Here is a 26,073-nt window from a genome sequence, read left to right as displayed (position 1 = left end):
TTTTTAAATCAATCCGGATATTTCAATTTTAATAACTGCTTTTCATTGTTCGTCTTAATTTGCAGTTTTAATCCATTTAAAAGCTGTACACACGTCGTCAACAGTTGATTGGTTCACGCACCCGCTAGCCTCCTAGACCATCATTCGCTCCTTTCACTGGCATAAAGAACAAGACTATCGAGGTACGCCGAATTTCATACGAGTTGTGTTTACCTGTCAAGTAAAAATGGCGAATATAGACCAGAAAAAATACTTAAAAAAGTATCTGGACGACGATCAAACCAAGCACCGAAAGAAGAAACGGCGAGATCGTTCCCGCTCATATCCAGAAAGGTATTTACCCGATTTCAATCATCTCTGCTGGTACCCCAGAGACTCAATGCGAATTGCTATGATGGCGGCAAGCGGATTGGGTTAATGGCACTTTGCAAAGGACGTTCAATATTTGTGAGTAAAAACTATCTTTCAGGGTGAAAATAGTGGACGATGACGTCGATTTCAAAAGATCAAAACGCTATGATGACGACGATTTCATACTCACCGGAGAAGATGCTCCACAAATTGTCGGGGTCGTGGACGATCGCCCGCCAGAACTGAAAGCGGTCGAGGATTTCCGAAACAACAGTAAATGGAAAAGCTTGGGAAATTCCGGCGATAGATCTTCACATAACGATGGCCGCTATCAGGGCCCTAGTCACAGATATGCAGAGCGAAAACGCAGCAGAAGTCCTGTGAAACGAGACTACAGCCCGCCCCGCCGACCGGACTACGGGTCGCGAAAACCTCGCACCAGTGCCGATTACTCGCCAATTAGGCGAAGGCGCGATGAAGACTCCAGACAGCGGGACGACAACTCCAGACAACGTGATAGAAACTCAGGGCAACGCGATAGGAACTCAAGACAACGCGACGGAGATTCCAGACAGCGCGAAGGAGACTACAGAGCACGCGACGGGGACTACCGGTCGCGAGACAGGGACTCAAGACAACGCGACGGGGACTCCAGGCAACGCGAAGGTAAGACCGAATACACTAGCATGAAGGCATATTCTTTACGTTAAGCGCGAAAATTTGCAGCAAATTACTATAAAAGTGAAAAGACCACTACGTACTCTGAGGATGCCTACGCCCGCAGACGAGATGAGTACGTCCGAGCACCCAAAGGAGACAATTATGGCCACTACCGCCAACCGGAAACGAGCCACAAAGACGGACATGACAACCACCGCCCAGCAAGTTATACCCGGCCACACTACTCGCCGCCGCCCGCAGGAAGAGCGCAACACGACAGCAGACGGAACGAGTATGCATCCGAGAATGGACGCTCCGCCGATTACCATTCGAAACCAAGTCACCACAAAGACGATTACGCACGAGGTTCCCGGCAAGATCCGAACAAATTCAATCCATTCCGCGGCAATCTCTCTCCGACCCATTCCACAGCACAACCGCGCGAGGACCACACAAGAAGGCAGTCGCCTGGTAGATCCAATAATCCATTCCGATCGAATCCTGGCCCCACTTCGCTCAGTCCATTGCCAGACAAGCGAGGGGAAGGCAGCCGTGCTGCGCGACCACAGAAGACCAATGACGGTCGAGGTTTCAAACCAGATTTTGGCCGAAACAGTAACTCATTTCAATCAGATATGGGCGGAAAAGGTTCGTTCAATCCCTTCCGAGTCGAGAAGAACCCTGAAGAGCCAATACCGCCAACGGCCCGCGCGAGCGCCATCAACAGCACGAAAGGAGGTCGTCCAGAAACAGCACAACCAGCGTACCGTCCTGCGCCGGACCGGATCGCACCTCCAAGGGGCAACTACTACCCTGGCTTTGACAAGAAACAGGAAAACATCTCACAAGACCCACGAGCGTACCGCAGATCGAGAAGTCCAATCAAATCGGGCATCCAAGTCGTGAATCCACAACCACTCAGAGCAGACAAGCCAATCAGATATCAACCAGACAGTCGAGACCGAGCAATGGACCGCTTCGGGGGCACTGGCTACCCTCCACAGAAAACCTACATGCCCAGAAGGCACCCCGCCAGTCAAGTTTCCAATTTCAAGTACTAACGCCACCTGAGACAATCCGTGCCGAAGTTCCAAACGCCCCGCGAGCCGCTGGAATGATCCGGGACCTTGTCAAACTTTATCTTGAGAATTATTTATTACCCAATTTCGTTCCGTAATGTTCAACAAAGGTTTTCAGTTGTTTTATATTTTCCAGCCGGAGCGTGAAACTGTATTCGGCGCGCTGAGACGTTTTCCGGCGAATTCAGAGGCGAAATATCATTAATTGCGTATCCGAGGGAAACCACGGACCAGATATATTGCATTCACTTGGGAAGTGAATATATGCATGGACCGCTAATAGTGGGAGTTTACGCTTTGAATTTAATACAGTAAAACTGCCGCTTTGAGTTTAAAAGTCGTCGGAAACGACAACGATAATTTGGATGTGCCAAACAGGTTCTATTGGAAAAGGCATTGCACTTTGTGCATGGTTTGTTGGGGTTCGCTGGAGGGTTTTCTTTAATCTTAATTAGCACAAAATCATATCATTGAGACTTCACGGTCACCAGCATTACATTTTTTGTTTCCTTTCAATAAAGAAACAATCGGAATTTTGAGAAATAAAAGAACGTTAATCATATTTCCTCTTAATTCGTCGGAAACGTCTTACATTTTTACAAAAATACATCTAGCATAAAATAAGAGATTGTTTACAGTTTTCTAAGAATATGGAATTAGAAATAATTTTATTAGATTGCAATTTATTATCATTATGCATTTTAATTAAAAGTAAAGAATACAAAAAACACGCCTAGAGTTTCTTCATTAACGCCATTCAACCCATGTTTGTGTGGACCACCGATTTGGCCAGATTACGGGAGAATGATTGTCACGTTGAAAGCATATGCCACCCTTACTTTACATTTCGTCCATTTCCACATTGTTTCGTTGGCAGCTAACTCTATAAATATCAAACATTTTCCAGTTTCCGCCGAAAGAGATCTTAGCCCTGTTCGCCGAAGAAATAGAAATAGTGATGACGATTTGTCGCCCGCACGCAAGGCTAATCGATCAGGTAAGTTTCTAATACAAACGGTGGCGGAGAAGCGCTTAATTGATGTTTTTTTGCAGATAGGGATTTGAGTCCAGTGCGCAGGAAGAACAGAAGCAGTGACGATGATCTGTCGCCTGTACGACGACGAAACAAACATTCCGGTAAGCTGAAAAATTCATATTAGTTACCAATCAGAGCGTGCGTGAGGAAATACTTCCATTCGGTGCATTGAACTTAATAGAATATTATTCCGAGTTGCCACAATCTCGGCAGATGCCGGATTTTACCTAATACTAGCACTAAGTGGCAAGCATTTAGGCTCGGACGATCCTACCTACTCAAAAACTAAAGGGGAGCCAGTGGTAGGTTAATGGGAGAATCCGTCGATTACTCCCCGCAAAATCAAGCACGTATGCAGAATGGTGTACTTCTACATGGTTTGAACCAGACTGTGCGAAAGTTCCAGGACATCAAGGGAAGCCGTGAGGGATTTAGGTACAATACCTGTAGCTGACAATATTATGGAAACCACCCGCTTGAGACGCAAATCAAGGTTTCGCAGGAATGGGTGAATGAACCTTTGAAAGGTTTGTGCCGCATTGCACAATCCGAAAGTCATCCGGGTGAAATCGAAGAGTCCAAAGGGTGCCGTCTGTGCATTTAGCCTTCTGTAACTCCCACAGGGGCGCCATTCGCCGTTTGGCTTAGGGACCATATGCGGTGGGGAAGACCAACAGCTGTTTGAGGGCCTGCAGATACCCTGTTGAACAAGTTGTTCAAATTCTTTCCGCGCAATAGCCAGTTTCTGGGGTCATAGAGGACGCACCTTCGAGAAGACCGGGGAACCAGTAGTGTTAATGTGTTGCTGCACATTGTGCTTCATTGGTTTTGAGTTTCGGTAGTAATCTGGCTGAACTTTTGGAGAAGTGCCCAATATCGGAGAGTCGGTAATGCCTTCTAAAAGTACGGAAAGATGGTTGTCTGGGTGAGATACCATTTGGCTCGACGAATTAAGGTTGGTCGTGGGATACATAAGAGACTTGTTTTGCAAGTCCACCAGCAACCCATAGTGACACAAGAAGTCTGCACCTAGTATGGGGAAGCTGACATCCGCCAGGATGAATCGCTACGAAAACGTCCTACGCAAGCCAAGACTCACGTCCACTTGGTGTTGTTTCGGGAGGAATTTGCCGCCGCCAGTTTCAATGTTTGCGGAAATAGCCGATGGTGCCGGGGTACGGGAAGAACCGATACCTCCGCACCCGGATCTACGAGGTAGTTCCGCCTGCGAAGGGGATCAAAAATCGTTAGGCGACGTGGCGATGCGTCCTGGGTGGTCGTCGCCAGAACCCCGCGCGGACCTAGTTTTTTGAGGTAAGCGCGAATTTACACAGGATTCTACATCTGGTGATTTTTTTGCCGAATCTGCGATGGTACCAACAAATGGTTCGGTCCCTGACGACCTGCTACCCGATCGCCTTTTTCGAGCAGAAGACCGAGAGCGAGCTCGAGACCTGGCGCCCGAACGCTAAAAATCCAGCGTGGCCCTCATTTCAGCGATTCTGGCCACAAGCGCGGCCATCTCGCGCTTCAGCTCGCCAATTTCGTCAGAACGCTGCTGAGCGGCCGCAATACGTGACGTGTGGGCAACTCATGCACCTTATCGGCCACAGCTGCCAGCGCCTTCAAAGAACCGGAGACTCACGCGACGACCGCCTGGGTGCTCTCCGGAACTCGTCGCAGCCAGAATGACTTCAACAGATCGTCGTCGTGGCAGCTTAGCTGACTCACTCACCGACAGGCGCTTGATCAACTCTGTTTTCAATACCGATATCGGCCACCAAGAGGATGGACTCCTCATCCAGGCCCACAATCACGTAATTAAACTTTGTCGCGTCCGCCGTGATCCCGGTCATCTGGAATTGCGCCTCCAGATGGACGAACTACAGCTTCGGATTCCGTCGCCAAAATGGACGCGCACAGCGAGAGCGCTCACGTGAGTGTCCAATGGGCCTGCCGCGTCTTTGTCGTCCACCGACATCGACCTCCTCCGCCGCTTTGACTACGAACCTAATAGAATAACTCATCGATAAATTCACTGGATGCCGCAAAAGAAGCTCCGCACAAATGTTTTTCATCAATTTATTCACAGAACAACTAAAGTTTAACACGTAAATTCGTAAATCCGTTTTATTCGAAAATCGTAATATGTAAATGCAAGTAAATAATTCCGCTTATTGGTTGTGCCCTATAAGTTGGACCTTAAAAATACATTCAAAGCCTTGCCTGTCGCAACAGGCGTTTAATTTCAAAGTTTTAAAGCTATCGAAACGTCAACAACACCACGGATAGGGACTGACCTCACGGTTGCAACTTTTGGCTATTGAAAAATGTGCGCGCGCTTTTGGAGAACAGCTACGAAGGCTCCCAGAATGCTCGTTTTCTCCAGCTCGATCAGATGTTCAAGCGATACAAGCCGCACATTCTGAGTTCGCAAGAGCAATGTAAAGTATCTGGGTGTTATCCTGGATCCAAAACTAAATTGAAGATTGAACATAGAACTGAGAGTTACGGAGGCCCGTATAGCCTTCTATGCCTGCAATAGAACCATCGCAATCCTGACGTACGGCTCTATTGTATGGTGGCAGGCTTTGAGCAAAAAGTATAATAGAACGAAGCTTAATAGGATTCAAAGAACTGCCTGTATAGATGCTATTGAGGCTCTGCAGTCCTGCCCGGATAGTGCTTTCAAAGTACTCTTGCATCTCCTCCCCCTAGACCTCCATCTTAAATATGTTGTAGCGTGCAGTGTCGTCAGACTATGTGAATCCGGATGCTGGACAGCGAAGTCCTACGGCCATATCATATAATATCCTAGACGAATTACCTCGGGAAATTTGGGCAGTCCCCACGGACTATGCCACACACAACCTGAACTTCACGAGAAACTTTGCTGTGGACTTTCCAACCAGGACAGAGTGGAAGACCGGCGGCATGTTGGAAGGTTATGACACAGTATTCTTCACCGATGGATCAAAGATGGTCTGTATAGTCAGTGCGGGAGATTTCTCGAATACACACAGTGTATCCGAGTCGTATGGTCTCCCAGGTTTCGCCAGTGTATTCCAAGTGGAAGTAATGGCGATACTGGAAGCCTGTCGATGGCTGGAGCATGATCCGAGCCCCAAGCGTAACAAAGCCTTGCACTCAGCGACGACATCCTGCTGGTGGGGCAGTGTGCGCTGAACAGTTTGGGTGGCACGCTCAAGGTCACCCTCCTCTGGGTTTCCGAACATAGGAACATAGAGAAGAATGAGCGGGCTGATGGATTGGCTGGGCAGGGCCCTGCTCTTGGTAGCCCTTCGGTGGATACAGTTGGTGTTTCGCTGGCGAATCTACTCGCGCTACTTAGCAGCAGCGAGCCTTAGATGGCGAAAGCTTACCACCTGTGGTAAGTCAAGGAGAATTTGGCCCGTTTATAACATAGCCCGATAATGAGAGCTGCTGTGCCAGACGCGTACAAATGCTTTCAAGATATGCACGGGGCACGGGTAAACCATTCTTTGGGGACCTCAGTGGGATTTCTAGCTGCAGGGTGGGGAAGCTGCTTTCCTCCGTAAATGCTAAGGGCTGTCTCTGAAGTCTAAGCCGACTGGACTCTGCTTCCCTGCTCTCATAACAGCAGTCACGGTCTTAGGAGTTTGTGGGCTAATTGGGCTCCTCGGAGCGGCCAATAATTACCTACCTACCTACCATGGAGGCGGATTGACGAATGTTATTAGCTGAGAGCTCTGCTCTTGGTGACGAGATTGGAGACTTTTTTGCCGTCAAAAAGTGTTCGAGGAGTGTAACCTAGTAGCGTGCCCCGTGACAAAAGGCATTCCACCATGCCGCATTACGAGAGGGTGCAAACGGAAAGGGTAAATAAACCTTTCGAGCTCCTGGGCGGGACATTAATCCTTGAATCGTATAATATCCGTTAAAGTTCCACCTCCTGTGATATCGCAAGTCACTGTACCATGCGGATGTGGACTACTCCTCCAAATAGAAGCAAAATTATTACTGACATCACCGCACTCAAACGGGGTAAAACCGCCGATCTTGACGGTCTTTCCGTGGATCGTTAATATTCCGGCTTGTCATTGTGAAGATATTAGAAGGAGCTCCTCGGAAGTTTAATCGGCAGAGAACAGGTTGGTTTTCGCTCTGGATCCTCCTACATCGACGACATTAGCACCCGTTGGATTATTTTGGAATTCAATCTTCGCTTTATCGATTTCGATATCATGAACAGTGTATCTGAAATGCTCTACCCAGGGGGGCCACTCAAGGGAAACTATTAAAAAAGGCAACAAAATGCCATGTATTGCATTGATGTAGAATCTCAGAGGAATTTGAAGTCCAAACTGGAGTTCGGCAGGGTTGCACTTTTTACCGAAACATTTTCGTCTTATCATCGGATAAGCTCTTAATTGGAGGACGTTGATGAGCCAAATTTATCAATCATGCGCAAACTGGAAATCGTTTTTCCACGACAAATCCAACCAAGAGAACGATTCCATAGTCAGCATTGGCACTCGACAGCCACAATTGGCGGGGGCACTTGTATTAGGACGAACGGTGTAATGTATCGAATGATCATCATCATCAACGGCGCAACAAACGGTATCCGGTCTAAGCCTGCCTTAATAAGGAACTCCAGACATCCTGGTTTTGTGCCGAGGTCCACCAATTCGATATCCCTAAAAGCTGCTTGGCGTCTTGGCCTACACCATCGTTCCGTCTCAGGCAGGGTCTGCCTCGTCTTCTTTTTCTACCATAGACTTTCCGGGCTGGTTCATCCTCGTCCATATGGATTAAATGACCCGCCCACCGTAACCTATTGAGCCGGATTTTATCCACAACCTGCCGATCATGGTATCGCTCATAGATTTCGTCGTTATGTAGGCTACGGAGTCATCCATCCTTATGTAGGGAGCCAAAAACTCTTCGGAGGATTCTTCTCTTGAATGCGGCCAAGAGTTTTCAGTTTTTTTATTTGCTAAGAAGTCTCCATAGATAAGGAAGATCATTATCTTGTGCAGTAAGAGCTTTGACCCTATGGTGAGACGTCCCGAGCGAAACAGTTTTTGTAATCTAAAATAGGCTCTGTTAGCTGCCAATAACCGTGCGCGGATTTCATCGTCATATCTATTATCGGTTGTGATTTTCGACCTTAGATAAGAGAAATTTTCAACGGTCTCAAAGTTGTAGTCTGCTATCTTCATTGTTTTCGTTTGATCAGTCCGATTCGATGTTGTTCATTCTTTTGGTTTTGGCGCTGACGTTGCCACCATGTACTTCGTCTTGCCTTCATTAATGTGCAGCCCAAGACCTCACGCCGCCTGCTCGATCTGGATGAAGACAGTTTGTACGTCTCGAGTCTTTCTTCCCATGATGTCGATATCGTCAGTATAGGCCAGTAGCATAGCCAGGTCGATTTAAAGAGGATCGTACCCCTCGCATTTACCTCAGCCTCGCGAATCATTTTCTCGAGGGCCAGGTTAAAGAGGACGTGTGATAGGGCATCCCCTTGTCGTAGACCGTTGTTAATGTCGAATGGTCTTGAGAGTGATCCTGCTGCTTTTATTTGGCGTCGCACATTGATCAGGGTCAACCTAGTCAATCTTATCAATTTCGTGGGGATGTCGAATTCTCTTATGGCCGTGTACAGTTTTACCTTGTCTATGCTATCATAGGCGGCTTTAAAGTCGATGAATAAATGGTGCAACTGATGGACAAATTCCAACAATTTTTCCATCGCTTGCCGCAGAGACAAAATCTGATCTGTTGCTGATTTGCCTGGAGTGAAGCCTCTTTGGTATGGGCCAATGATGTTCTGAGTTTGGGGCTATCCGGCCTAGCAAGATAGCGGAGAATATTTTATCGATGGTACTTGGCAACGTGATACCTCTATAATTGCTGCACTGTGTGATATCTCCCTCTTTATGTATGAGACAGATAGTGCCTCGTTGTCAGTCGTCAGGCATTAATTCGCTGTCCCATACTTTGAGCATCAGTTGATGAACCACTTGGTGTAATTGATCGCCGATCAAAGCATTCTCCCTAATTTTTCGAGTGTTATAAGTCGAGGTATACTTGTAATGAAGTCATTTCACTGCTACGATTTTTCAGTTTGGGCTTGTATCCACCTGTGCAAATGTCAAAATATGTAGTTGGCTGCTGCGCTAGTGCAATGTAGGCATGCCGCGTCGCGGCGGTTGAGCTGAATATATCTTAACAATAATCATAAATTTTTTCTGCACCGGTGCTGCTGAATCAAATTATTCAATCTATTTTCTCCACATCACGCACCATTTCTGGATAATATCGCCAGTTGTAAAGTAAAGAGTTGGATTAAAAGACAAAACTAAAAACAGCTAGCGGAAAACAGTCACACAACTTTCTGTAGTTTCTCCGATCATGTCTAATCATGATTACCGTCATCATCTTCCGTACGCCATTAATGCATTTAAGCGGGGCAAAGCCACTAGGTTTGACGATCTCCTCCTGGAATTGTTCCTTGCTATTTGCACTCGTCTGTAAATCGTAAGAATCGTCAAGAGCGGCAATTAGGAAGGTCGCAAAGATAATAGCTAAAATTATCTCAGAATGCATCAAAGAGCAATCTGGTTTCCACCCTGAATACTCCTGCGCTAACCATGTCCTGCTGGAGTAAAATCTAAGAGGAATTAGAAGTCCAAAACTAACTCCATCAGGGTTTCATCTTGCAGCCAATATTATTCCTTCTTGCTATCGGCGATGTCCTCTGTGCTATCTAGTGGTACCACGGTGATGGCATCTGCTTGTACTTTCATGGACTCATAACACTTGGTTATATGATTCTGCATTTGGAGAACGAGGCAAGCAGACTCGGACTGAACATAAACACCAACCGAACCAAGGTTCCCAGTCTAATATCTGCACTAACGAATAGAACATGGAAGACGTCGATCAATTTGTATGGCTTAGTACCCTTTTGTCTAAAATATGAAAATGCAGATACCTCAACACCAACATCAAGTTGAGGTTGTTCTGGGCAAAAGTTCACTCTGTGCTACTATATGACAGCAGCACATGCAAAATGACCGCCACTGCTACTCAAAAGCAAATTTCTTCTTTTTCTTTCTGCCTCGCTTTTGTCAACTCCTACAAATTATTTTTTAGCTCTCAAAAATTAAGTGAACGTCTTTTCGCTGATGTAAGATGCCTGTACATTCGTAGTACGTATTCCTTCTTTTCAGCTGAGGTCGATCCGACGTAAGGATCCTCGTCTAATAATCACCATTGCCAATATACTTAGTGGAGTTCACAAAAAACGTCTGTGCAAATTGTTTAAACATCTCAAGTTATCTTTCGACTTCCATTTTACTTACACTTTCTTCGTTATTAAGATCATACTGATCCTTATGACGGGCACACCAAGAAAGAGTTCACAAAAGACTTAAACCATGGTCCATTGCCTGAAACAAGTAGTTCGTTTTGCGATTGACCGTTTTCAATATTCTTTCGAATTTCTTCTCGCACTTTTTTTAAAAACGTTTGTAGATATTTCTATTATGGGATGGACTTGGCCAGTTTTTAACGCTTAAGAAATTGTTCCACTAAATGTTTGTTCATAAGGGAAATACCAAACTGTTCGTATTTTCGGATAGTCTTTTATCTAAGCCCCTCTTGAAAATAAATTCTTTCTAGTATTAATGCAATTCCTTCTCGAATTATCAATTGCAGATAGTCCTCCACGTCGTCCAAAGGAAAACACAAGAAGCCAGAAACATCATGACGACAATTCAGACGATGAGACGTCGAAAATGAAACGGACTCTGGATGGAAAACGTGCTGGACTCCAAAATGCGAAGTTGCTCAAAGAAGAAACTGAAGAATTTCGACGCCGCGAGGACGATCTATTCAAGAAGATGTCCAACGATGTATCTGGCCGGAATGCTGATGTCGTGGTTCGAGACAAGAGAAGCGGGCGTGTACGGGATCTAGAAAAGGAACGCGAGAAAGACGAAGAAAAACAACGCCGCGAAAAGGAGCGACAAGAAGTATACAGCAGGTGGGGTAAGGGTCTTAAGCAAGTAGAAGACTATAGGAGCAAGGTCGCCGACGATCAACATGAAAGCAACAAACCATTGGCAAGATTTGCAGATGATGATGATTTAGATAAAATGTTGAGGGAAAAAGAACATGCTGACGATCCAATGCTGGAGTACATGCGACAGAAAAATGCAAAAAAATCAAATGCTCCTAAAGTGCCCACGTATAATGGCCCATTCCCCGAGAATCGCTTCAACATTCGCCCAGGCTACCGTTGGGACGGTGTGGATCGATCGAATGGATACGAGAAAAAGTGGATTAACGTACAAAGTCAGAAGACGGCAGTGCAAGAGGAAGCTTACAGATACAGTACAGAAGATATGTAATACTGAAACAAATAATAAATTTCATTTTTGACTTTGTATTTATCTGTTGTCAATTTAATTTTGAATGTATTAGAAGTAGCTGACAAAAACCCACCTGCAGGATGTTCTGCTATTGGGCTTTATTAAATCGATACTTCGTTGCCAACACAGAAACTCGAATAAAGATTTATTTCCACTCACCTGAATTGAATACACTTTGCATTTTCAATTGACTGCCCTTTAAATTTGGTGACATATTTGATCGATACAATCTTATTTACGCGAGAAAATGTCAACAGCTTTCTTGAGAAAATATGCCTCCCGGACTACAAACAGTTCGAAATCCAAACAAAAAGCCCAAGATGTCACGCATTTGTATATGAACGACAAAAATTTGGAAAAGATAGTAAGAAGTGAATTCCCTTTGAAAAAAATTATAGCTAAAGATTTCTATTATTTCAGGATATTACCGTTTCATGCGACAATCTCAAAGTGCTATATCTTCACAACAACCGCATCAATACTATAGTGAACCTTGAAAAGTTTTTAAATTTATCGCATTTGTACTTACAATGGAACCGAATTCAGAATATTGAAAATCTGAACTGTTTGCGAAATTTGCAAAAACTTTATCTTGGATATAATATGATTAAGCGATTGGAGAACATTGAAAGGTTGCAGAGCTTGAAAGAGTTACATATCGAAAAGCAAGATATTGGGAATGCTAATTTTACTTTCGATTTTTTTACGCTGAAGTCCATTGCGGTAGATTGCTAGTAAACTTCCTGTTTTTTAAGTGTTTAATGGGCAATCTTGATTTTAGAGGAATTTGGAGGTGCTCAATATAAGCCAATTGGGACTCATGACTTTGGAACCGATATCAATTTTATTGCGTTTAAAACATTTGATTGCAAATGGAAATCAGTTTCAGGATGCGGAGGAAATAGGTAAGTTGGTTTTTTTTAAAGACAAAGCCTCTTGTTATTATTACTCAGCGAATCTGATAAGAAAGCTTTCTCGAAGTCATAAAACTCAGGGTGTTTGGCATTGTGCTATATGTTTGTTTCCGTTTAGCGCGTAAACATGATTACTTTGGCAAATATACCAAAGAACCTTGGCTTGGCTCCTTGGGAAAATATTGCGATGTCTTCGGAATCTAAAGGTTGTTTTGTAACGTCATTTTGAAATAACGTTACTGCCAATACGCCAGTATGGACGCTTCGACATTTCAGTTTTTTGTGATGTCTTTCAGTGTAATTATGAGTTTAATATTTGACCATATTAAATTATTTTACTTAGTTTTAATCAGGGTGTTAGTAGAATGATGGTGGATGCCCTATATTTTCTTCTACAGCAATATCAATAATGAATTAGTGAAATTCTTAGAGGTTTGTAGCTCGAAAAATCAGTTGAACCCGTTTCGCTATAATCCCTTTATCTATAAATCACAGGTAGTAGGAAAAGTGGGCATCCACACGCAGACAAATAATCGTAAGCTCAGTACATCACTAAATTCACGTATACTTTTACTACCCTGTAAGCCGGATGGATGGTTGATAAATCGGATATAACCGGGAGTTCGAAGTCTGAAGTAATTTTGCATTAGCCAATGCTTCAGTGTTTGAGACAAAAATGCTCGCTCAATTTTTGGTTAATAGAACATTTATTGTTTATAAATATCTTAGGTAAAGGTTAAACTTTCAACTCCATGCCCTGAAAGAGTAGAAAGTTTGGAGGGCTAAGCAAGAGGTCCTTCCTCTTCAAATTCGATCAAAGCTCGTAGCGGTGACCCCTTGCATAAGTTATGGACCCCTAAAGTAGAGGTCTTTTGATATCATCATAGTAACGTTTGAAAGTTTAGCCCTACCCAGTAAGGAGGAGGATATGTTGAAGAAAGAGTAAGCTCCCTCCTCTCTAATCCCGGCCACTGGTCACCCTCGAATTGGGACTACATTCATGTCAAAACGCAGGGGGGTTTAAATCGTAACCCCATCCCCGCAAGAGTAAAAAATCAGAGAAAAAGCGGGAGGTCCCTTCTGTCAAGTCCCGTTGAGAAATCATGGCAGTCAGTCCCTTTTAAAAAGATATGGCGGAGGTAAAGAAATCATGTTGCGGAAGATCCATAGCGGTCACTATTTCTTACAAAGTTACGACCCACGAAGAGGGGCTATTTTGGTATCAATAATGAGCTTATTGGTAGGGCAATCATCGTCGCGATTTGCCCCTGTATCTCGTACCGCATCCGCGGGAGCACCCTCCTCTATAACACTCCTGCCCACCGCGACTATGATTGCCCTACCAATAAGCTTATTAATGATATGAAAATAGCCCCTTTTGAGGGCAATAACCATGCAACGAGAGATGATCGCCACAAATCTTCACTGGTGTTAGAAAGGCACTGATAGATCAAGCTTTACTTTAATTATATCCAAATATCCTCCATTTGAAGTGCCATGACTTTTTAATGAGGGGATTCGCTGCAGGGTTTGGGTTTAGCTTTGACTTGATAATGGCTTCCAGAGGATGGGCACCTCAATTTTTTCACAGGGTTAGAGAGGAAGGTCTTCACCTTCGTATGTAGGTTGGTTTGAAAATTCAAATTTTACTAAATAATATAAAAAACCGTATGTCCGGATAGCTGAGTGGTTAGAGCCCTAGGCTATCATACGGAAGGTCGCGTTTCGAGGGGCCATAACTTTTTAAGGGGGAAGGGGGGGGTTGGTCACCACACGTTTTCATCGGGTCTGAAGAGGGGGGGTCTTCTTCCGATTATGGGGTTGAAAATTGCTATTCTGTTCTTCAGAAACCTGTCCCCTTCTTCAGTGCGTTACATTACCTAAAGGTCCAGTTGTCCCGAAGGTCCCCCAGGTTGTAGAATTCGCAGATTGGCTGTTCTGAATTTGGGGCTCTTGGAGATGATCTTCTTTTACTGAACACTCTCGATTAGAAAACGAGATAAAACCTTACGCTGCTCCTGTCAAAATCTCGCCGGTGGTCAGATGTGGCGATGAGGAAGACGGGGTGGCAACCCTGTCGGACAAACCAAAACCAAGTGGCCGAGGAGAACCTCCATAGTGGTAGCACCGGGAGACGCTGTACTCACTTTGGCTTGCCGGCCGTGATGCAGTAGGCGAATGCTCCAAAGGCCTAATTAGGGCGATCAGACCCGAGTCTGCACGGGAACTCATTTGTGGCAATTTGGTCACGAAACCTTACCAGAGGTATACTGGTACCATGGGAACCGGGATAGCCCCTGGACTCTCATACTTCGGGTGAACTCCCGTTGTATGTGAGTACAGCTCGGTTGTTGGCGGTTGGCCCTCTAGTGGAAGCTTCATGGGGGTTGTGGTGATGCTCAAGCGAGAAGAGACCTTCGGTTCTCGGCGTGGTGTTGCGTTTCAACACGGGTGTCGTACTCCTTAGTTCGGTAGAGATTTAGGTAGGTCTTTCATCCACTAGTATAAATGCTAAGCCATGCACTTGGTATAGACCTGTGCTGTTGTTGCTTGTCTCAGCGGGGCTCTGATTGTGGTCACAAAATCAATCCGTGTCCTAAGAAAACCGTGGGATTAAGTCTTCCAGACAGGTGCTCACGTAAAACCCTCAAGGGCTTAACTGTCAACATCTCGCCATACATGTTCTTATCGAATAAGTGTTGCACTCAAAAGAAATTCCCATTCAATTCAGATGGACAAGCAATTTTTAGTTGGCTGGCTGTATTGGAAATACAGGAGAGACTCTCGAGCGCTTATGGATTTGTTTTCATGACGAACGGGCTTGTGCACCTTTTTACATACCAAGGTGGCCAGTTTTAGGCACCTCATAATGATCAAAGAGTGCGATGTTGTTATTGGTTAGAGCTTTGAGCAATAACATTAGGTATTGTGCGATCGGCTCATAGTCGTAACGAGCGGAAGCTGGTAACAAAATTTGGTTGCGCATAGTGAAGTTACGCCTGCCGTACCACTCTAAACGACGAGGCTTGAGCAGATATACGAGGGGGTTTTCAATGGAGTCGAGTCCTACTATTTTACCCAATCAGCCGGCGTTGTGCCTGTTCTTGTAAAGAATAAAGCACCCACGCAGCCTTTTCTAACTCATTGTCGTGTTTTACGGTTTTTTGTAGGACACCAGTTTATTAAAAACGGTTTACATTCTGTCTGTCTGTCAAAATCAAATTTGGTGCACATAAGGAGACGCACAGGCAATATGTGTCATGTTTTTATGTGGAGTTTCCTCTTTAAACTCCGAATGGTTGAAGCGCTAAACTGTTATAGCGGAAGATCACGGTTCAAATCTCACTAATGACAGAGATTTGTTATCATGACTGGATGTCGGATACTAGTCGACTCAGCTGTGAATTAAGTCAAATGAGAGTAATAATCCCGAGTGAGCGCAATGCTGGCCACATTGCCTCCTACAGTGTACTGTAGTGTATCGTTATGGTCTTGAATAAAGTGCTCTAAAACACATCAAGGCACTGATCAAATATGGATTGTTACGCCAACGATTATCATTATTATTACTCCTCCTTAGATTTCAGATACGGGGAACCCACATGCAAAGTGAGAGTTTGTATGTGGCCTTTATCCCCTTCACAAGCGGAATCGGCTTGTCGTGATCGGTTTCGCCATTTCGTTTTATCAAATGCCTGATCTGGATACAATCAATCGTGTTGCTTTTAAATCCCCATCCAGCGGATCCATCCATCGTTGTTTTGACCAGCCTTTTGGTCGCTTATCATCGACTTCGATGTTCAGATCAATCTTGGCAAGGGAATTCTCGTTAGCGCGAATTACGTAACCATACCATCGAAGACGTCTCTCTCGGATGTGATCAAAACTTGTCACGTCACTAGTCCAACGCAACATCTTCGTCTCCATTACCGTAAGACGCCGTTCATTGTCTTTTATAGTCGCCCAACACTCAGAACCATAGAGAGTGACAGGACGGACGACATTGCGTAAACTTTACATTTGAGACGTTCGTTGATACGTCGATCACAAAGAACACTAGTTGTGGAACGCCACTTCATCCAGGTTGTGTTCATGCACGAAGAAATTTCAGAACGCAGCTTTCAATTAGTAGTCCTTGATTTTTGCTTCGTAAGAGAACACTTAAAATACATTATCTTTCAATATAGCGGGCTCGTAGAAGGTATGATTTGTTTGCCTCGCTAACAGCCACTCGGAACGTACTAAATGACTATGAAAGGCAGTAGCTACAGGGGTAGTTTCCACTTCTGACACTGCCTTCTCTTATAAAAATTTTTGTGCTAGTTTATGTGTATATAACGATAGCTATACATTAAATAACAATTCACTTTCCTGTAGGGCACGTTTTAGGTCGAATGATTTTTTTAGAGAAAGCTGATATTCAAGACTGTCCAGCACAGAAAGATATTCACTATAGGGAGAAAATCACAGCAGGCTCCTACAATTTGCGTAAGTAAAATTGAATGAAGCAATCTTTCTACTTTACTATAATATTTTCATTTTCTATGTACAGAATTTCTCAATGGAAAATTCATTACACCCTACAATCGAACCTTTATTAAACGATTTGAGGAAGTGAAAAACAAACGAAGGACAAAGAGCGACACGGACACAAAACAAAAACCTAAAGCTGTTAACCGTGTGAAACCATCTGCCCACTCATTGCAGTTGCAAAATACAACTGACGAAATGACTTTTCGAGCTTGGAACTCACGTTAGTTTAATGGTTATTTGTTCATTATTGTTTTTTTAACGATTTTATGTTCTTTTCAGTCAATTCTGCTCAGAAGCCTATGCGACGAACGGTGAAGAAAGAGGGGAAACTCAGACCTAAGTCAGTCTATTCTTTAGAAGGAAGACATATTGTAAAAGAAAAGGACTGATAGTTTTCTATACATCTGTATGTGTAAGCTTGTATAGTTCCACAAAATTGCAAGTACTATTTATCTATGAAATTATATATTGATTTACGTCTACTCGGAAGTTGGTTTTATTTTTGCGACTCATAATTTGTTGTTTCGTTTTTCTGTTTTGTCGTAACCGTTATCATGTATGATTGCCGGAGGAACTTTCAACCTGATAGAATAGTACTGCATTAGGTTGCCCTGAAGCGATATGCTCGTTAATCGTTTCCTAATCAATTAATGTTACACAGTGTGGACACATCATTATATCCACATATACACGCTGCAAATGGTTTTAGCTCTAACCCTATTCCATTTCATTCATTTTTAAGGAACCAATGGATAAAATTTAATAAAATTTTAACGTTAAGCAAGAAGTATTTCTACCAAAAATCAGCGCCTTTTTGCCCAAAATTATTATTTTGAGGGTGTCAGCGTTTTTAGCTCCACTCGCCAAAATTGACATGTTATTAGGTTTTATAAAATAGGAACACAAATAGTGGTGATTTAAAAAATTAATGGAATTTTTCTTTTTATTTATTTCATCGAAAAGTTTTTTACTATTATATTATCAATGTTGTGTCACCCCGTGGAACGATATTGCTTTTTATCTGCATACGCAGAATGGACCATGATGCCACAAGTCGCACCCTTGCGACAAAAGTATCGTAACGCAAAAATTCGTGTTTTTAATTAATAACACCATCAATAATAGAATATAACGCTTTATTATTCTGCAAAAACCCCTGCACTGCAATACAAATAGTTGTCGCTAGATGACGCTTAAAACACTTCAGTTAGTTCAAAATAATATTTGCGAATTATCTTCAAAACAAGTCCGGAAACCGGAAGCTTCACGCTTCAGGTATAAAAGGTTTCCCTATGTGAGGAACATAACACAGTTCTCGCACAGTTCTGTTAACGGTAGTGACCTGCCCAGAACTGAGCGATTTAAATATCTCGGGTCAATGCTATCAGCCAATGGAGAAGATACGCTTTCCCTGCCCTGTCTAAGATCTGGAAATGGAGTTATCTCTAAACTAAGATCAAGTTGAGAATGTTCTGTGTTAGTGTTCTTTCTATATTGTTATATGGGAGCAGCACATGAAAATTGAACTCCACTGTTACCCAAAAGTTCCTAGCTTTCGTCAATTCCTAGCTGCGTCGTGTCATCGAAGTGTGCTGGCCTGACACGGTTTCAAACGGAGAACTTGGTCGACGCACAGGTCTGCCACTCACACGCACTATGATCAGAAGTGGATAGGTCACACTTTAAGGAACATAGCGGAGGAGTACGAGCGTCTTAGGAACTGAAGCGCATTTCAGATAACTGCGAACGATGGTAGGTGGGGATGACGCACTAAATAATAATAATAATTATTTTGCTTGAGGAAGAACTAATGTATTCATTTCAAAAAACGCCTGCTGTTCAATTACGATATGTTTTATGTAATAGGTGTTTTTATTTATCTGTCCATGAGTGTATAATCATGTTTTCATTATGTAAGCTTAGTGTAACTGTTGCTACTAGTGTGGGATTTTCGTATCGTTCGTATCTTATCGTTGCTAGTGGGAATGCACCTTAATTAGGACTGCGGCCACTTTCAATACTGGCAACTTATTACACTTCATTTACTTCTTGGAAAAAGTCACCTTAGTATACGTAACGCGTTAGTCACTTTCTATGTTGTTGAAAATTGATTTGAATTGGTTTCTGCTTTCATCTTTACGATCTACATTGCTAATGTAAATACCAAATTGCTGTACCTATTGACTATTTAAAGCAGTATGAAGGAACAGCATTATTATTATTCTGTTAAGGGAAAGTCGCACCGCGTCCTTAAAGAACTATTGTGCCCCTTTTGCTGAATATAGTGTACCTATTAATCAAAGTATTTCAAGCAAACCCATAATCGTTCGGAATTTTAGTATATTCCTTACTTTCAGATCTTTCAACTTTGCATGTGGTATTAAGTGTTCTCCCAGATGTCTCGACCTACTTTGCACAAGCGCCGGATACTATCCCAGAATAGAGGTTTCATCACACTCCGCACAGAACCTTCAGGCAGTGTCCGTAGATATCCCTAGCTTCCCTAGGTGATAGTTTAACCGACAGTGACCATTTGAAAATTTCCACTATGATTCGGAGGTTCTTTTTGGTGAGGTTTAAGCAATCCTATGTGCGCGTGGGTTCGTATCCCCCAATAAGCACCCTGGACTGCTCCATTCCCGGTAAGCCCGCTCAGTATAGTTCCCTCAACCGTTCCTCTTCATTTTTTAATGTCATAGCCATGAAACCGTTTCCGACTCCACAGAAGGTTTCTGGCCCATGTAAAGGCGTCCCTGCTCATTGCTTTCCAAGCCAACGTGGCCTGGAACCCAGAGTATCCAGACCTTGTTGGACGAGCTGAGCGTATTTAGTCTTCAAGCCATTCCCATACCAGTTTAAAGTTCACCTGGTTGGACTTAAGTGCCTTAAGCATTTTCCTTGGACCAATGACACCGGCACTCGCTCCCTCTACTGTGAGGGATTCGTCAGTGTACCAAGTAATCAGTTGCTGGTTGGATTCTATCGCATAGGGTATCCTCATATTTGCCCCTACAGATTAAGACAATGTCGACCGCGTAATCCTGGACCTGTATTCTAGTATTTATTAGCATTATTTCGTCCACTACCATACTCCACATAAGCGGCGATAGTACCCCGCCTTGTGGACAACCTTGAGCAGTATTCATGACAATAGAATTTGTACCTGTCGGTACTTCTATTTGCCTACTCTCTAGCATTTTGTCCATCCAGAAATCCAGGGTGTTTCCCACTCCCATGCGACTCAGGGTATTTTGGACTCTGTGTGCGATGTGTTGTCGAATGCTCCTTCGATATCCAAAAACGCAAACATTGCTATCTCTTTTTTGTTTCTGTGGCATCCCATGAACCGCATGGCCCGTAATTAATCTGTACAGGAAACAATTAACATATAATGTATATAAGATTAATAAATAAAATAAAACATGTAAATTTTTCACTTCAAATATTTTTTTTTATATCTTAATCAAGTTGAAATAATGCTACATTACATTATTACAAAATAAATAATGTCGGTAACTTTTCGTAATAAATAATTATTATTGATTTATTATTTCAATCGTAAATAATATTTTTGCCACTACATCACAGGAACATTACCATTTTCCCTCAAAGCCGCGTCTGCAAAAGTATAAGTTGATAGATTAGTTATATATTTTGGCAACTCATTTAAATACTTCATGGATTATTAAATGAATAAATTATATAACATTGAAACTATGAAGGTTCAGTCCAAATGAACGTACACATAAAGACATATGTGCAAATGTAGATGTCACCTTTAACCCATCTGAAATCTACGTGATTGCTTTGGTCAGGACTGAATGATGAATTTATGCATATGAATATACCGTAAACCATAATTCAATTATAATTATTCTCAACTAATATATTTTTTTTATAAATAAGATTTACACTAAATTTTATTTGCACTACAGATATGCATATTATGTTAGCTCTACCTATCTAAGAGAGTAATGATATAAGGTTCAAAGTTGACAACACACAACTCGAATTTAATACATTTCGTTCAGATATTAGGGAAGAAGTCCATATGAGCTTTGTTAAGTATTGCTTTGAAGTAGTAACTATTTTCAGCGACTAACGAGATTTCTCATTTATAAGAAACGAGATTCTAATGTGAAGAATAACTCCAACGAAATTATTCCCAGTTAAGAATAAGGTTCCTAGAAAAGATACTGGCTTACTTTACTCAAAATCGTGGATCATAGTCCTAAATCTAAACTGAAAGAAAATTTGATTAGTTTTAGTCAAATTGGGGGAAGTTTGACCATTTTGAACCCAACCCGATTATCGGGTTCAGTAGAGTTTTCTGTATATAATTGAGGTGTTTTGGGTAAACTCGACCCGGAGTTGACCTTATCAATCAATAGGAATATTAAGGGGTCCTTTAGTTATTTCAAGAGTAATAGTTGAACACTTCACCCAGTATTAAATAATTTCTTATTCATTTTATACATAATAATAACTGCAGTTGAGTAGATAGACTTAAGATGAAAATACTGGCGTGCATGGAAATAAATAACTCATAAACAAATTGTTCCCAGTTTTTGCTACTTTGGTTTTCAGCAGGATACAATGACGTTAATTACCTATCTAACTACTGTATTTTAGTTTTAAAGTGAAATATCTAAAGAGCTTCACAACATTATTGAGTTTTGTATATCTATAATCCATCAAGCAATAGTAAAATCAACTAACATGAGTGACTTATGTGATCAGAAGTTCTTATGACTGTCACTAAAGTATCTTCATATTTATAATTGAAGTAAGAAAAAGAGAGCATCCCAAAGCAACCTAGCCTATTTATAGCAGCATGCATAGTCTGTAAATTATTAATATTCGATAATAATTGGATAATTGTTAAAACATTTATATAGCGCTTAAAAGATAACATGCAGTGAATGCTAAGTTATTTTGTAACCAATTATTCAGATCTACTTAACGAACGCAACAGAACAATGTAACTTAGATGCAAATTACCCTATTGCCGCCCCCTTTTACATACCTTTCATTGAAATTCCTTAAATGCAAATTATTGATACCTATTGGGTATAAAGTTGTTACCTCAATTGAGTAGCAGTAGATTAATATTGAATGAGTTCTTCTTCATGAACTTCGATTACATTATGTTACAAATCGGATTGTTCCGTTTCTATAAAAGTATAACAAATTGGGATTTTTATACCAGCCAGAAATAGTAGAGTATATTTCACGAGAAAGTTAACATAAACACATTTGTAAGGTATGTACACACTGAGAAATTCCTTTTGTAGTTACAGTCATGGAATACCACTTTAAGCTTTCTTGGAATATCAAGAGTGTTGAAAGCCAAAAGCAGTGTCAAAATGACCCTTATATAAGCACTTCCGATTTAAGACATTAAAAAGCAATCCGAAGCTCTCTTGAAGGAATTTGAAAAGAGGCAGCTTCGGCATTCAACACAAAGTAGGTCGAGAAAATCTACTTCCGCATCATAAGGCCAACCAATTCTAAGTAGAAAGGTTCAGTGATGGTTGCTCTACATTAAAAGAATATATATCGATTGCGGGCTGGAATATTAGATAATTGGGAAATAACCAGGAATTCTATGCCATAGGATACTCGGTTGACAATTCGCTACAGGAGCTAAAAATAAGAGTACACTTCAAAAATGGCTTCCAAAACTTGAATCCACCTTATTATAAAAGGTTCGCTTTGATTATCATTTAATAAATCATTGGTAATGGAGAGGCTGATAAATTGGTTTGTTAGTGTCGAGAGCCGACTTGTGAGGGGATAACAGATTTCTTAATCAAGAATCGTTTGTTTAACTACTACTTGAGATGTTGCTGTTTAACTACTACTTGAGATTCAGCACTGTGCCCACCTAGATCAAACACTTTGCTTGGTTAAATACTTTTCTAATCCTTGTCATTCCCTAATTTTTTTTTTACTTGCTGCCAGAGATTTCTCAAAATGCTGACCTTAGCAACTTTCGGCGGATCATTTTGGCACAGGGTGCGGAGTTGAAATCTCCGTTTCTCCTGCTCCTCAACGATTTTGAAAAAAGCGAGCCCTACACAGAAGGGGCATTCTGGAAAAACTAATAGCTATTATCAGAGGGGCATATCCAGGCGCAAACTGTCACGTGCCGCATTGAAGTAAAATCCTTCTACCGATATTATTTCTTCTTGTTATCGGTGATATTCTCTCGTCCGGAGGACCCAACTTACTATATGTGAGGAATAAGTGGATAGTGGCCACTACTCCAGGTCTTCACCAACATTTTTATGTGTCATATAATCGAGGTGATTGGGCCTTGCATAATTTCGTATGGAGAACATAGTCGACAAGGGCGCAAATTATATCCAACTTAAATCCGCCAGCACTTTAAGCCTAAGCCAGGTTAAAGCTAAATTTTTTGTTTCGGATATTGGATATTTTCCATCTATTGTCACTTTCGGTTACGCTGCTCCCAGGGCAGAGCGGAGGCAGCGTCTGATGAGTTTTCTCTGCCCTAAATGAAACTGTTAGTCATCTTCCTTTCTACTTTTTGACACTGACTAGTGCAAAAGGAGAGTTTACATTTTTTTCATCAAATATAGTCATGTGGGGTATCAAATGAACAATCTCAGTTATTACTTTCCGAATCGGGTCTTAGTTTTGACATTTGCTGAAAAGGTAGGGGGTGCGGGGAGTTGAAAGTGATCATTTCTTTAACGGAGCCATTATCAGAAACTACCTAACCGAAAAATCTGAAAAAAAATCAGGAGGCTGCCACTATATGGTGCCTAGACTCCAAAATATCTTACATACCGATATCTGTTTAAATAAATAGATTTTATATTGCAGAAAATTTGGTCGTGATGCTGGGGGTATGAATATACAAAGGGCGTTTAATTTTTACCCAAATATACTGCATGTAGGGTATTAAATTAAGGGTCTCGATTAGTACATTTGTAAAGGAGTGGAATGGGAGATTAAAAAGTGTGCATTTAGATCGATCATTCTCAGAAATTCCCCAATCAAAAAATCGGGAGAAAAAAATCTAATGATGCTCCTATAAAAAGTCCTCTAAATATTCTCCACACCAACATCTGCTCACTCCCTAGCCTTCTCCTTAAGTTCTTATCAGAAGTACAAAACGTAGTCACGTAATATATACCCATCCATCCAAAATGGTGATCATGATATTATAAATTAAAACTTTGTTTAAATCAATAGAAATAAATGTAAAACTATATCTTAATTCGGGGGCTGACTTCTGAACGGATTCAATATTTATCTGCAGTCAAAATTTTGAGGGAAAAACTAAAAACATCTGAAAGGGTTTAGGGATAAATACAAGTTTTGGTGTCTGGAAAGTTAAATTGCTGCCTAATCAGTTAAAATGGATCCTTATCATTTTTTATCACAAGTTGGAATTACGTGAATAGCCAAAGTGATAAAAGTTAAAAATTTGACTACGGACGGAACCCAAAGAAGAGTTGCAGAAACTGATTCCCGACAGAGTTTGGAAGTGCTGCTTGATGATGTGGAGTGGTTTCACTAGATAAGAACACAATCGAACTACCTAAATTGGCGTGCACCCGAGTACTACCAAGAAGTGAGAAAGGGTTCTTAATGCAAAATGGTCCAGGCCAAGAAGACGGGGTGACAACTCCATTGCTGATTATGCCATGCATTATTCCGAGTGTGTTGCTCCAGAAATACATGATGCAGAACAGTAGAGCAAAAGTGTAAGCTTCTCTGGAAGTCCAGGATGAAACCTACACACATTTCATCAAACCGACAAGGATGTCGTTTAAGCGTGCTTGACGCCTTATGCCACATTAATAGCTCAATAGCAACCATATATATACAAGAAAGGTACCGCTAAGATGCGTAAGCCCTTCGGAATCGATTCGGTAAGAACAGTCACAAACTACTCTACTTTGTATATGACTTGCGGTTGCGTCCAGGGCAGAGGCAACTCATCAGACGCTGACTCACCTCTGCCCTCGGAGCAGCGTGATCGAAATGATTACAATGTGGCATTTGCTCCCTTATATAAATTCAAAAACTCGACATGTGTATGAATTATAATGAGGATAAAAACCGCCCAGTTAAATGCAGGCCTAAGCTGGCCGAAGCCAAACTAGAGTTTTCTTTGAAAATCGAGGCATTCCTAAGTCCGCCATCTACTTGATGGCAGACCGGACCAGTTGGAAAGCAACGCACTCATACTTCCGCGGTTGTGGTCCACGGACCCCCCATTCTTGGGCAAGCACCCAAGTTGCAAGAATAAGGGGCCCGTAGACCACAACTATGGAAGTATGTTGCTTTCCAACTTGCCCGGCCCAGGCCACATAGCAGACTTAGAAATCCCTCGATTCTCAAGCAAAAGTCTACTCTACTTTGATTGTTTAAGCATTCGATATGATAGTCTCCACAATGCCTTTGAAGAAATCGAGCGATTTGATGATTGTTTCAATTGACTTCATCGTCCATTTATTTATCACCTACGTTCCATAGATAGGATGGCCCGATTTAGAGAAAGGTACCTTCTACAATTACTCGGTGCAAAAATTTGTGACAGCCCAACGGCTATATATCATTATTACAATGGACCTCAATAAAAGGGAAAAGACTTCGATGGTTGTAATAGAAGGATCTAGTGTATCGTCGATTTTGCTGACACAGGCGACACTGAATTTGTTTCCCATAGGAGAGAACCACTCTTTAAAAATCATGTTACAGCCGAAGAGAATTTTGATGAACTTTTAGATATTCGTAATAGTCAGTGTTCCGAATTCATTTATAATCAATATAATGATCCTAATTGAGCAGGGCTAATCCTTTCGTAAAAGCAGTTTGTTCAAACATTAAACTAATGATAGATAGTTTGACGGACATTTCATTGCAGTTGTTTGTTTGTTTTGTGCTAATATTAGCTTCAGGAGTCAAAGCATCTCTGATGATGAACATGAAAATGATTACTAGTTCTTGAGTAATAAGATGTAAAAGAGAACCTCTTCCTCCCTCCGCGAAATAAATCTATAAAGAGACATTACAAAGCATGGGTTCTTGTTATT

General features: G+C 42.0%; 3 protein-coding genes across 5 annotated transcripts in view; 2 read left to right on the top strand and 1 right to left on the bottom strand.

Annotated features, from left to right (window-relative positions):
- The first annotated feature begins 172 nt into the window (after nt 1–172).
- Nucleotides 173–11,573, top strand: LOC119657697 (BUD13 homolog). 2 transcript variants are annotated; one of them, XM_038064743.1, is made up of 5 exons: nt 173–333; nt 470–1,017; nt 2,998–3,087; nt 3,144–3,227; nt 10,837–11,573. In XM_038064743.1, exons 1-5 carry the CDS (start codon nt 227–229, stop codon nt 11,529–11,531), a joined length of 1,524 nt encoding a protein of 507 aa, XP_037920671.1. In that variant the 5' UTR covers nt 173–226; the 3' UTR covers nt 11,532–11,573. The 2 variants fall into 2 exon arrangements, with proteins under 2 accessions (XP_037920671.1, XP_037920662.1); XM_038064734.1 differs by lacking the exons at nt 2,998–3,087; nt 3,144–3,227; nt 10,837–11,573 and adding an exon at nt 1,078–2,820.
- Nucleotides 11,574–11,700: 127 nt separating this feature from the next.
- LOC119657709 (protein phosphatase 1 regulatory subunit 42-like) lies at nt 11,701–17,481 on the top strand. The gene is made up of 6 exons (XM_038064753.1): nt 11,701–11,916; nt 11,973–12,275; nt 12,334–12,457; nt 16,844–16,954; nt 17,019–17,219; nt 17,279–17,481. The coding sequence occupies exons 1-6, from the start codon at nt 11,800–11,802 to the stop codon at nt 17,386–17,388; spliced, it is 966 nt and encodes a 321-aa protein (XP_037920681.1). The 5' UTR covers nt 11,701–11,799; the 3' UTR covers nt 17,389–17,481.
- A 2,955-nt stretch (nt 17,482–20,436) lies between these two features.
- LOC119646685 (phosphatidylinositol 4-phosphate 5-kinase type-1 alpha) overlaps nt 20,437–26,073 on the bottom strand; it is a 67,107-nt gene continuing 61,470 nt past the window's right edge. The window contains exons 18-19 of one of the 2 annotated variants that reach the window (XR_005248792.1): nt 22,026–22,172; nt 20,437–20,617 (exon numbers count right to left, since the gene is read on the bottom strand). Coding sequence is in view for 1 of the 2 variants with exons in the window: in XM_038047995.1 (XP_037903923.1) it covers nt 20,606–20,617 (12 nt within the window). In the remaining variant the exon portion in view is untranslated. The remainder of the gene's footprint in view (nt 20,618–22,025; nt 22,173–26,073) is intronic. The other variant, XM_038047995.1, reaches the window with a different exon arrangement.

The sequence above is a fragment of the Hermetia illucens genome, chromosome 1 (assembly GCF_905115235.1).
Source record: "Hermetia illucens chromosome 1, iHerIll2.2.curated.20191125, whole genome shotgun sequence".
In the NCBI taxonomy this organism is placed as follows: Eukaryota; Metazoa; Arthropoda; class Insecta; order Diptera; family Stratiomyidae; genus Hermetia; species Hermetia illucens.
Note: the sequence above shows the minus strand (reverse complement) of the source record. Positions and strands in the feature narration are given on the sequence as shown.